The sequence below is a fragment of the Poecilia mexicana genome, unplaced genomic scaffold (assembly GCF_051168715.1).
Source record: "Poecilia mexicana isolate PSO_F unplaced genomic scaffold, ASM5116871v1 scaffold_2, whole genome shotgun sequence".
NCBI lineage: Eukaryota > Metazoa > Chordata > Actinopteri > Cyprinodontiformes > Poeciliidae > Poecilia > Poecilia mexicana.
Window position 1 is genome coordinate 12,219,568 of NW_028263371.1, and position 12,593 is coordinate 12,232,160.

A 12,593-nucleotide genomic window follows, 5' to 3' on the forward strand; every position below is an offset into this window, starting at 1 on the left:
CAAAATGCACCTGGACAGGGGAACCTAATATGATCTTCTCTAAACCTTTGAATGCACATATACAACTGTTCATCCATGTGGTACTTTTTGCACAACTTCCTGTTCTCCAACAGGAAGTTGGCAAATTCACAGCAGGTGTTTGATCCAGGACCTGACAAATTTCCTGGTTCAATTGGAACCTGTATTTGAACAGTGATTGAACGGTTACTGTTAAATTAGCTAGCTGCATCGTGCTGAACCCAAGGCTGTTCTTAGAAAGTTTAGAGGAAGGAAAAAGTGCCCAAGCAACAGGGAGAATTAAGGCATTCCACACAGACTGGTATGTTTCAAGAGTTTATTTCTGTGTAACTGCAGCTTACAGCCAATTGAGTTTCTGAAAAATTTAGAATTGTAGAAAAGACCCAAAATAAGACATTTTAAAACAAAGTCAACCTAGTGAAGGGTATTCCTCTCAACGACACATTATGTACACTCAACGCTTTTCATGAGATTCCTTTTACACAAATTACTGCATCAGTGCAGCGTACCATGGGGGTTTTAAGGAAGCCCAGACTGCTTCAGCAGTGGTCTGTTACTCTTCAAACACACCTAGTTTATTAGGTGCGTTACATTTGCTGGCCAATCAATCACAGTGACACCATGGTTATTAGGGCAGGCATTGGTCTTTTTTTTTGCCTACTTGTATTAAAAATTTAAATCTGTATTTCCCTAAGCTTGTCAGCAGAGGAAAGCTGATGTGCTCTAAAATATACCATTCAGCTTTTCCTTCCACTAAACTTTCCACGTACGACTGGATACAGATTTTTATGAAAAGCCAGCTTGTTCTTGTGAAGGGTTTCGATGACGGTGTAAACCATAGCACAACATTTCTGTTTTAGAAACCCTTTTCTTTATTATTGTTCTGATGTAATATCTGAACTTTTCAGTGACATTCTAGTTTACACAAATTGACTTTTATGCAACGAACAAGTAAATTCAATTACATAAGAAAAATGTTACACCTTTAATGTAGAAGTCTGAAACATTTTGGTCGGTTTCAGTCGCTAACCCCACATTCAGCTCTCATACATCCTGAAACCATTACGATCAGGAAGTCATGGAGGTTCAGGCCCAATTTTTTTGGTCACTAAATGACACCAAAGCACCACAGAGAGAACAAATGCTTCCATCAGAGGAATATTATTCTGAATTACTTGTTGCATTAACATGCTAACTTGATCGAGGTGCTCATTTTTCCTCTGCCGGGGCAGCTAAACCAGATTAGCATGTTCTGGATGACACAGGGAGGAAATGTCAGAGCCACTCGCCGGCATGACTCACCACATAATTGCGTTTACTCAAATTTGGAGTCCGCAGCGCGAGGACCCCAGAATGAGGGGACAAATGAAAGGTGTCACATAACAGCAGGAAGTGAGCAGCTTGCTGCTGGAGATCCATGTTCGACGCCGAGCGCCTCACGTCTGCGGCAGGTGAGGATCGAAGATTGAAGATTAAAGATGGCCGCCTCGGTGCCGTTCCAGGAGAAGCTCTGTCACACGGCTGATGATGTCGGGATGGACCAGACAGTCCAACAGGTCGTTAGTGGTGATCAGCGAAGGTCCCTGATTATTCCCGTGGTCCGCCGCTAAATCGCATGAGCTAAATCGAGTTAAATCAGCACCACATGTGCGTGTTTTCCCAGCAGAGCCGTCGCTCCCAGGAGAGACGGCAGCGTCACCGGAGGAGTCCTCCGGAACCGTTTTCTCCGGTTCGTCGTCCTGACACTTCACGGGGATGAGATGTTCCCCGAACGGGAGTCGGACCCCGTCTCCTCTGAGCTTCAGTCGTCCACATGAGTCCCGTTTGGCAGGCTGCGTGGCCCTCGGGTCTGGACTGGGCTTGCTGTGGCAGAGGCCCGTCTTTCTCTGAGCAGACACTGCCAGGTTAAGATACTGCATGTTTTCTTCATGGGAGAACTTTTCTTCCTGGAAAATTTACAATTTTTAAAAAAAATATTTAATGTTTTAAACTTCATAATGCTTTAAAAAAGATCTGTTAGTTTGCTGTAGGCCTACATTTCTTCAGAACATGCCAGAATTTCAACTAATAATCACACAAAACACTTTATTTGGTGTTGTGTGAAAATGTTTAAACTTGGGAAAGCTTTACACCAGCGACAGTAAACGAAAGAAATCAAATCATCTCTTCTAACTCCGGGAAGAAATCAGATGCAGTGGCTTGCAAAAGTATTCAACCCCCTGTTTTGTCATATTTATTGGCATTTTATGTGTTTTCAACTTTTGTCTATGACTGAAACAATTAGTTGTGATGAATCGATTATTAAAATAATAATTGTGAACTAATTTAGTAATTGAATAATTGTTAATAGGAGTGTACAGATTAAAAAAGGGAAAGAACAATGTACTGAAAGCAGAAGTTAACCTAAACTTGCTTAAAAAAGAAAATGAAGTATTTGTTTATCCGCATCATTCCTTTCTAAAGTTATCTAGAAAGGCTTAAGTGGTGAAATGAAAAATCTGCAGACTTTGCCAATTTCTTTTATTCTATTAATCATTTGAATTTTCAATAGACTAACCATTAGCTAAAAATAATTGTTAGATGCAGCCCTACTTTCATCTAGAAACACAAATCTGAAAAGTGTGGCATGAATCAGGAGCTGGATATAATTAGATTGCATTACACACATGCAAACAACGTTATTTATAATTATGTGACTTCTGAATGCAACTGGCTGTAATGAATCTTATCCAGAGGTAAAAGTAGCCATGCTTTTCAGGTTTAGATTTTCCTCTGTGAAGTGGAAGGAAAGAAAAAAAGAGAAAGAAAAACAATTTTGCACCGCTTTGCGTTAGTGTTGCATATAAAATCCCAATAAAAAGAGCCGTTTTGGCAGCTTGCGTGGAACGTACATGTTATAAGTCAGCTGGTTTTATTGCTGTCAGCATAGATTAATAAAACTGATTCTCTCATACAGCTGTTCTGGCTGATCTATTTAACTTCACTGTATAACAATACGCACGTTCAGCCGTCCATTTTCAGAAGAGCTGTGGTCTCTCCATGCACACTGTGGCCTCAGTGCAGCTTAAAAACACAAACTAAAGAATGTTCTAGAGGTGGGATAACAGAATTTCCATGAGGTACCGAGAGAGAGAAAAAGAAAAAGTAGCCAAATGTGGCTGGTAGTCCTGAAAAGGACCACTAGAGGGCGACCAAGGTAAGACAAAAGCTTTCCATAAAGGTGAGGATGTTTTGTATCTGACTGCAGACTGGATGGAGACCTAAAAACTATTAGATGCTTTCTCCAGAGACAGTGATTTTTTTGATAGCATTTCTTTTAGTTAGATGAAAATAAGGATGTTTAGGTGGGAATAATACTGTCTTACATTTTTATTTCTGTTTGATTTAAAATGGCTGCCGCTTTCAAAGAACTTGCCGCACATTTAGGTATTTCATGTTTTTCAATCTTTAGTGAAGGTAATAATAATACTAATAATAATAATAAAAAGAAAAACATGTCAGTATTTGGAAACTGGATTTTCATTTTGTTTGTCATCACTTTCTCTGTTTTTTATGTTATCTTGGATTCACGGCAGCATGTATCCGTTACCTCGGTCGGGTTCAGCCAGGCGTCAGCGTTGTCGTCACTCGGCGCACTTTTCAGCGCACACACAACCGTCCTGGTCACGGCTTCGCTGACTCGGGCTGCGTCATCCACTTCCTGTGCAGAAACAAGAGAGACAAACGTAAGCAAAATCTCAATTTATCTGTTAGAATTTTGACATTTAATGCAGACAGTTTTATCGTGTTTGTGAAAATGCTTAGAAATTTGCTTCTGTTTTCATTGTCACAATAAAATGCCTCCAATCAAACACATTGTATATTAGACTAAGATAATCTGAGTAAAAATAATAAGCAGTTTTCTAGAGATTTTAATTATAAGGCAAAAGCAGTATAAATCAACTTTGCCCCATTTGTAAACCAATTTGCTAAAGAAGGAGATGAAGACGGAAGCAACTCGGATTATGAAATTGATTTGATCAATTGATAAAGTTTTTTCATTTAGATCTTTTTCCCACCAAAGCACTTCTTAGGTTTCACGACCGCCATCTTGTTAGACAAGCGTGTTTTACAGCTTCTAATTATTTATAATCTAAAATTCAGGTTAGCTCAGAGAAGGGATGACTAAAAGAAAAGTCTGTTTTTGACAATATTTTCTGTCATTTGCAATTTCTTTTTATGGAAAGGAAGTGAGAAAAACTAAAATTATTAAAATCGTAAATCAAATTTGGTATGACAAAAAAAAAGAATTAGATTTTTAAGCCAAATCCCCCAGCCTGAAGTAAGCAAGGAAGAAAAGACAAGAAAGGTCACAGCAGCGTGTGAGAAAAGACGGGACACAACGTTTAGACCATGTGACGGGGAGCAAAGTCTTGGAAAACAAATATTTTTCCACGATCAATGTTAAAATTCCAGAGTTTTCCAGACTGCACACAGGAACCCTGTTACTTGTATAGTTTGGAAATCTCAGCTATTTGACTAAAAAAAATGACAGCATTTTTCCAGTCCTATCAACTTCTTTTCCCACGTCTACGGCCTTACAAAGCAATGAAATCAAATTTCTCACTTTCCCAGACTCCATAGGAGTTTAAAAACCTCAGAGCGCCTTGGACTATTCAGAGCGTTGCTTCAGGAAAGTTTTAGGTGAAGAACACAGGACGAAGGAGAGATGGGGCGCCGGTACCAGCTCGATCCAGGAGTTGACGCTGACGGTGATGGGATCTATTGACTCCACATAGTGCCACCAGTGCCTTGGGACATAAAGCACCTGGTCACAGGAGATAAGAAAGAGAGAGAAAAAAAACATTTAATTTATCAAGAGTTCAATGGCAGCAATTAGTTTCTAAACTTCTGTTTTCCAAAGATAAAAAGCTACTAAGTACGCAGATAATCCAGCAGATGGCAGCCTAAACCAGAACCCTCGTTGGTTAGCGGTCCATCCATTCATAAGGCGACTCTATTAAAAACAAAAAATAAAAACTACGCAGAAGGTTTATCGACTTCAGTCCGGAGAGATAGAGACCAACAGCCTTTGCTTCCAAGTCAACAAGTCATTTCTAAATGTAGACTAAAGGCCAAAAGCTGTCTGCAGGAACCAAAGGTTACTTATGTGAGCTGCAGCAGAAAACGCAAGGAGGCCGATGAAATCGATGGTAAAGGTGCAAAGGTCAGGAATGCCGCACAGACTCAATCGGGACTTGATTATGGAAAAAAACGTACCTTGATAATATTTTTCCAGAAAAAAGAAAGACAGGGATTCTGATGAAACATACTTAGGTCATCTTTCTCAGAAGAGATGTTCAATTAAGCAGGTAACAATGACTTCAGCCTAAGAATCGACTCGCATCAACATGTAGGCGGGTTTTTCTAAAGGTTGAGGAGGCCCAGAGAAGAGCAGACACTAAGGACTGGTTTCTTTGTTTCCTGAGTAAAAAACAGGATGAAGAAGGGCAAGTAAAGGAAAAAAGGAACTGTACGGTGAGAAAGAGGAAACGTTAATGCTCCTAGCCCCCTCCCCCAGAGTTTACCAGTAATTTAGAGCTCATCTTTATCTGAAGTGGGAAGTTAAGTCAATCGTCACTCGACCTGCTGACCTGGACTTAACCCTGATTTCCCCCACCCAAACACATTGTCCAATGAGATGACGAGGTTTACTTTCACAAACCTCATCATCTTACTTTCCTTGACATAAAATCCCAAATCACCCAAAGGTGAAGCAGAACCACAACTAAAGTGTAATTTCATACGGTGGAGAGATGCACAGAGAAATGAAATCTGTTTTACTATTTTCAAATTTCTATTTTTATTTTTTCCCCAATTTCCACTTTTTCTGTGTTAATTTTCTTTTTCTGAATTCCATTTTCATAACTTGGGAAAAATGTCTCGTTATAAGCTAGTGGGACTATCACTTTCTCATCAATATTAAGGAATTACTGATTTAAAACAAGCTCCTGTATCTTGCCGTAAAGTGACTTGTAAGCTGGGTCTGTTTTACTTCAAGCGTAATAAGATATTTGCACTAGAAACAAGACCAAGAGTACTTTGTAAAATTTGAGGGTTTTTTTTGCAACGAGAAAAATAGAGGAGAGCACCGGCTGACAGGGAAAGGATCCATGAACACACAGCCAGAGCTACAATGGAAACGTTTAGAACAAGCCATGTTTCAGAACGGCCCAAAGTCCAGATCTAATTAAAAGCAGGTGTGAAAACCTGAAATCCTGACGTTCACAGATGTGCTTCAAAACAAAAAAAGCAGCTGTGATTGCAGGAAGGTAAGGTTAAGCTACAATTTATTAACAATTGTTATGATCTCAATACCTTCTTGGATGTTTTTGATAAAGAATGTTTCTCTTTCTTTCCCCTTCACAAAGACACGTTTCTTTGTCACATAAACACAATAAACCCATTGTGTTTTTTGAGTAGGCTTTGGTGTGAAAATATTTCAAGGGGAGTGAATACTTTTGCTATAAAACCGTATGAGAATTACTCTGTTTAGATAACTTACTAGAATATACATTTTCTAATCTGTTATAAAAAAAAGGATAAAAGTTTGGAAAACTTCACTTTTTCCGTTCTGGTTCAGGCCAGAAGTTACAAAAGGACTTCTTACGACGGCGCATGTACCGTGTTAATACTTTGTCATAGAAAGTGGCCATTGATTCATCAATCAAAGAAAGAAAAAGGAAGTAAGAAAGTTTTAATTTGACGGTGAAAAAGAGCCTTTAATTAACTTTAAAGATAAATCAATCCAAGCCTTTCTTTGTGCGTCCTGGATCAATAAACTCATCAACTAGTGTCATCTTTGAGATTAGGTTGCATTTTTAACCTAACCACTCTGACCTGCCCGGGCTCCAGAGTCACCGTGTGGGCCCTGGCCCCCTGGAACTGCGGGAACTTCCTCGGGTCTGGACGGAGAACGTGGACCTGGCTGAAGACGCTGGACTCCTCGTAGGGGATCCGGGTCGGGTAAAGCTTCGCCGTGTCCTCAGGGGGGAACAGATGCCAGCGTTTCCTGCAGAGAAGTGACGCCATTTTAATCCGAGTCCAATCTGTTTCACGGTATTCATGCCGCATAAAGAAAAAGGAAAAAGCAGTAAAAGAAAGCTGAATTCCTAAAAACCCAATCCACATTCCAACTCTGCCCTTATTTGACAGCTGCAAACCCAAACAATCTTTTCTAACCTAAAACCTAAATTGAATTCCCTCTATTGTTCGTTTAAAACCTATTTGACTTTGCCAATGCTTTTTTTTTATTTCCTGTTGATCTGATCTAGCAGAAGGCCAAATGTCATGATATCAATCAACGCCGTTGTATTTTCATAGATCAGCAGAGTCAAAAGACTGCTGCAGCTGCATTTCATTCCTTCAGAGATCAATACCGAATAAAAGAACCCGAGACCCAATTACAAGCTGCGAGACACAACTGTTGCTCCCTGAGAGGCCGCCAAAGCGAGATAACGCAGACCTTTTCCTTTTCATTTCTTGGCTCGCTCTGCCCCGTTATTGTGGCTCGCCTCGTCGTCTGCTCTTTGCTGCTCCTCTGGAGAGCAGAGGGACAAATTAAATCCTTTCCAGAGGGCAGAGGACGGACCGCGCCGAGTGTCAGCAGCCGCGGTGCTCTTCACCTTCAGCGTTGTGGAAGAGTCGGGCGCTTAAGAGGCTGAAAACTTTCCCCGCCAACAGCGATGAAATACACACGAGGAATCCTGCTCGGCTGCAGGTCCTGTCTGTTAAATTTAAGCGTGACATTGTTTCAGATTTAAATGGCAGGGATTGGTTTAAACACACCCATTAAATTCAGCTTTAAAAAAGACCTAATTTCTCAGATGCCTTCATCTGTATTTGGTTCAAAAACTTTATTTTCAAAGTAGGGGATCTTTTATTCAAAGAAAGGTAAACGTTACCTTAACAATAACGGACCGACTGAAAATAGTACAAATGAACCGATATGAAAGTTTAAGCCGATGTCAATATCTGGTATCCGATACCAACACTGCTGTTATTGTCAATAAAACGAAGTTTTAAAATGCCAACCCTAAAACTCACTATAGCACGCCGGTACCAACTCCTGTGCCAGAGAAGTAGCTACTGGTTGTCCTAAAGGTCGCTAGAGGTCAAATGGATGGTGGGCAGATAATGAAGCTAATTTCTTTGACTGATGCAGGCTGTGTCCAATGTGAATTTGATGTAGTGTGCCGTAGTAACGCGCCCACAGCGGTTTCGTTCCTTTTAAAACAATGTTTTTGGCCCTTTTTTTTGTTTTTCCAACTCATTTTAGACAAATAATTAAATCATTTTTTTCAAAAATTGGCCTGTTTAATTATTTGATTCATTAATACAAACAACTTTTTATTTTTATTTTTGCCTTTTATTAATTGGCATTTATGCCTCTCTAGCTCCAAAACAAAAGCCGGAAAAGGAAAATTTGGGGGGCCCGTTCGGGATATAGCTGAAGAGCTCAGCTTGTATAATTTTTTTTTGTTTGTGTGATGGATTTACGTTTGTTCCTTCTTACCGTCCTTGAACCTGCAGCACCAGGTTACAGCCGTAGGTGTCCAGATGGCACGGCGTGTTAGCTCCTTCTGTGCCAATCCACAGAGTGCTCTCCTTCCCGGTACGTCCCTCAAAGCCAAACTCAGACCACTTTACATCCTGGAATAAACAGGAATCGTTTATTCCTTCTACAACAGTGTCCAAATTATAACTAAAGTTTACTGAATTAATTTAGCCCATAATTATTTCAAAACTATAGAAACAGGGCTGATCTTGTCACCAGAGTTACAACCCCGCCATCTCATTGCTTATTTATAACCTTACACCATCAGCCGCAGTGACAGAGCACACATACGGAAACAAATGAAGTTGTCCAAGCAGAAAAAGTAAACTTAAGATTGGTAATTGTTTCTAGGAAAACTGCCTCGTCAGTTACATACTACCAAAGCAAAAGTATTAAATCCCACAAGGGATAATGAAGTCATTATTCTGTATGAAAGCAGCTGGAAATGACAGCCTGATCAATTTAGCCTTGAGGAAGCCTTCCTCCCTGCACCGTGACTCTCTGCTCGTCTCATAGCCATAAATGTCAGTAGATAATAATTGCAGGTGGATCCCCTGTAACGGTTAATCACACAGACTAAAAAAAAATTAATAAATTCCAGACCATTGCTAAAAAAAAAAAAGAAAAGAAGTGACACTTATGTGATTCTTGAGCAGAGGATGAGTCAGTTAGTTAATAAAAAGCTGCTGGTGCTCGGGGACAAACGTAAAATGTCAAACAAGAAGCTCAAATTAAATGAAAGCTGGGAACTGCTATTCTGGCTTTTAACACAATGCTTAATATTTGAACATTTCAATCTCTTCCACTAAGTCTGGCAGGCTGAAGTGAGCAGCATATTTTTATTTATTATTATATTAAATTAAATTATGAGTTAAGATATCTAAGGAGTGTGCAAATGAGTAGAGACTAAGCTATAAAAAATAAATGTAACCTTTAAATTAAGAATATTTATTGAGTACATTTCTATGAAAAAAAGACATTTTTGTTTTAGCCAAACTTACTGGTGGTGCAACTACTAGCATCCCAGCTGCTCATCTTCCTGTTGCTCATAGGACGGCACTTAGTCTTCTTCTATAACGTTTCACAGAGAACACATGGAGAGACCGAGAACCATTCCTTTTATTTTTTGGACAGGATCATTCAGAGATTTGGGATTTAAGTTCTGCTCCTTTCAGTGCACCCAAACGGTTTTTTTAGGATTTAGGCCAGGGGACAGAAACGGCCATCGAAGAAGGCTGTGTTTTTGTCTGGTGATGCATTTCAGAATTGATTTGGCCACATGCTTTCAAACATTATCCTGCTGAAAGTTGCAATAACAAGCTGTTTTCTATTTGCTGGTTGAGTCCACCAGATTTTTTTCATTAAAATCTCAGGGTGTTCCAAAGAATTCATGGCGATTCTATCACAAATATCCAACAGCGTCCAAATGGAAACAAAAAGTGGGGCAGCACGGTTACCTCAAACATGGAAGGCTGATCGTGAAACAGCGTGGTGATGTACTTGTAGTCAGCGTAAGCCCAGTACTCTGAGCAGGGGTATTCAGAGAAAGACCCCACATCGGTCTGATGCTGAGTCCAGCGCAGGAACTGAGCCACGTTGGCCTCGATGTACGAACACTGAGTCTCAAACAGAGGAGCTGCAGAGAGGGAGGAAGAAACAAGAGCGTTTGGATGAACTTCAGTCCTGTTCATAATCCCTTTGTTTTAAAACATTTTAAATTAATTATATAAACAAACAAAACAGACAAACAAAAAAACCTGCAACACAGTTTTATAAGCCCTTCAATCTTTTTTCAATACTTTCGAATGGTTTTCTTTCCATCTGCATTTGAAACCTCAATTCATAAACAGCTTTAACCTGGTGAGAGCCAGAGGAGACTCACTGTAGCTTCAGGTCCAATTTCTTGCTAAACATGGATTCTAGATGATTTATTACTGAGGAGCGACGCCTTCCCTCTGAAGGGATCCATCATCCGTTCTTACCGTTTGTTGCCTCTTTCCTTCCGAGTCTGAATCGGATCAGCCTGTCTTGGAGGCAGCCTGACAGATGCTGTGCAGTCCAGTGCAGGACAGGCCAGCCCTGGGTCATGTTCAGGAAAACTGCAGGATGCTGCAAATGATCCAAAATCCATCTGGTCTCTTCTGGGCTGAAGGGTTTAATGGGGGTCACGGCAGCCATTGCCTGGGGGTCCACGCTGTTCACAGGTTGCAGCAAGGGAATAAGATACGGTATTAGCAGAGTCAGCGCTTAATATTTGTGCCAAGCACAGATGGTATGCAGAAGGATATATATTTTACAAACTTTGTATTTATCACCTAAGATGAAGTAGCTTTCAACAAATAAGCAATTTCCCCTTGGGGATCAATAAAGTATATTCTATTCTATTCTATTCTATTCTATTCTATTCTATGCTATGTCTTCTTTTTGAGGCATACAGCAAGTGGAAAATTAAAGGAAGCAATGGTAATTTGACTCATTATGAGATCATAATATATTCTGTAAAATGTATCTCTATGTTTCCAATCTAGTTTATTTGGACTACTAATAAATTTACTTGACTTTTGAATCCGATGATAAACAGACTGGTCTTGGTTTATTAAATGCGGTTTTCAGTCATTTGGATGTCATTGATTTGTTAGGTCTTTGCCCTCATTTGTTCTTTGCCCTCATTTGTTCTTTGCATTTTTAATCTCTACTTACAACTATTTTACAAGCATAAAATAGTCTTTCTGTTTAAAAATTTTGCATAACACTATTAATATTCTTTTAGGTTCTTCCTCTTTGGGTTAATTGACTCTTAACCTCAAATAAACTAAAATAATTCAGAAAACCCAGCTGCTTGTAGATACACTTTACTGTAAAATAACCTAATTTCCTAACATAAAACTACAAGTACAATATAAGAAATGCCTTTAAATCATCCTCTTTTAAATAAAAAGCAAAACCACCATCTGGTGTGCATCACCCAGCAGTCAGCCATTTTTAGTATCCAAAACGTTGGGTGCGAAATTATCAAAAGAAATTTCTGAAATTAGAGCAAAGACGCAAGATGACATTAATCCTGCATGACCACAAAACCTTTACATGAACTGTCAGGCAGAGTGGTGGGGGTGTGGTGATGTGTTTGTTAGCAACAAAAAGCAGTCATCTTAACGCCTGTATTGAGTAAAAAAATTAATCTTCTGCATATTCATTCTATTTTTGTAATACAATGTAAGAAGATCTGAAGAAAATTTGTTCGGATAACTTGTTGATTTTTTTTTTAAATATAATGGTACTATTTAATCGCACCCTTGTTTGGTTTGACCACAATAACTGCCAGGTTAGTAATGTTGTATCCGTTTTGCACGTCGTTCCTGTTTAATGATTTTTTGTTTGTTTGTTTTCTGAGACGTGTTGGATGTATTTTGAAAGCAATTTCCCCCCCAAAAAACTATTGAAATTGAATCTTGCTCGGAAGCTAAAGTTAAGTTTGAACTTCCGCATTGAATGCTAATGAACTATAATGAGACAACAGCGGGAATCCTACAACTTATTAGCATTACATTTTGCCAATAATTAAGATGATGTCTATTCTAATTTCAAACAAAATACCAGCTTAACGGGGCTGTACATTTATTGGAAAATAAAAATGGAACTAATGGTGTTAGCTGCCTTATGTTTGTTTGTAAGCATAGATTCATATTTTCCGTTTAACAGTGAAAATATCCAAGTGAAATCAGCTCCAGCTAGCTTCGTGGAGACGTCTGTTTCTATGGAAAATCAACACTCACCTATCCCTACACGTGCAGAGGAACTTCTGGCGGATATAAACAAAACTCACATGACACAGCGAGCTCTCAATTTACATTTGGCTCTTGTAACTGCTCCATTTTGGCTCTTTTTTGGCTGCAACATCCTCAGTAAAGCTCGCGCGTAAGCGGGGCCGTAATGGCGGCGGTAGCACACCAGTTTCCCCCACCGCAAACTATTTCCGTTT

At 39.5% G+C, this 12,593-nt stretch overlaps 1 protein-coding gene across 2 annotated transcripts; it reads right to left on the minus strand.

Moving 5' to 3' along the window:
* Window positions 1-320: 320 nt before the first annotated feature.
* On the minus strand, window positions 321-12,587 carry hspbap1 (hspb associated protein 1). 2 transcript variants are annotated; one of them, XM_015001456.2, is made up of 8 exons: window positions 12,388-12,587; window positions 10,597-10,808; window positions 10,072-10,250; window positions 8,573-8,709; window positions 6,898-7,069; window positions 4,742-4,825; window positions 3,608-3,718; window positions 321-1,964 (listed from the first exon to the last, which is right to left on the minus strand). In XM_015001456.2, exons 2-8 carry the CDS (start codon window positions 10,790-10,792, stop codon window positions 1,491-1,493), a joined length of 1,353 nt encoding a protein of 450 aa, XP_014856942.2. In that variant the 5' UTR covers window positions 10,793-10,808; window positions 12,388-12,587; the 3' UTR covers window positions 321-1,490. The 2 variants fall into 2 exon arrangements, with proteins under 2 accessions (XP_014856942.2, XP_014856940.2); XM_015001454.2 differs by having other exon boundaries at window positions 12,438-12,522.
* Window positions 12,588-12,593: the final 6 nt, after the last annotated feature.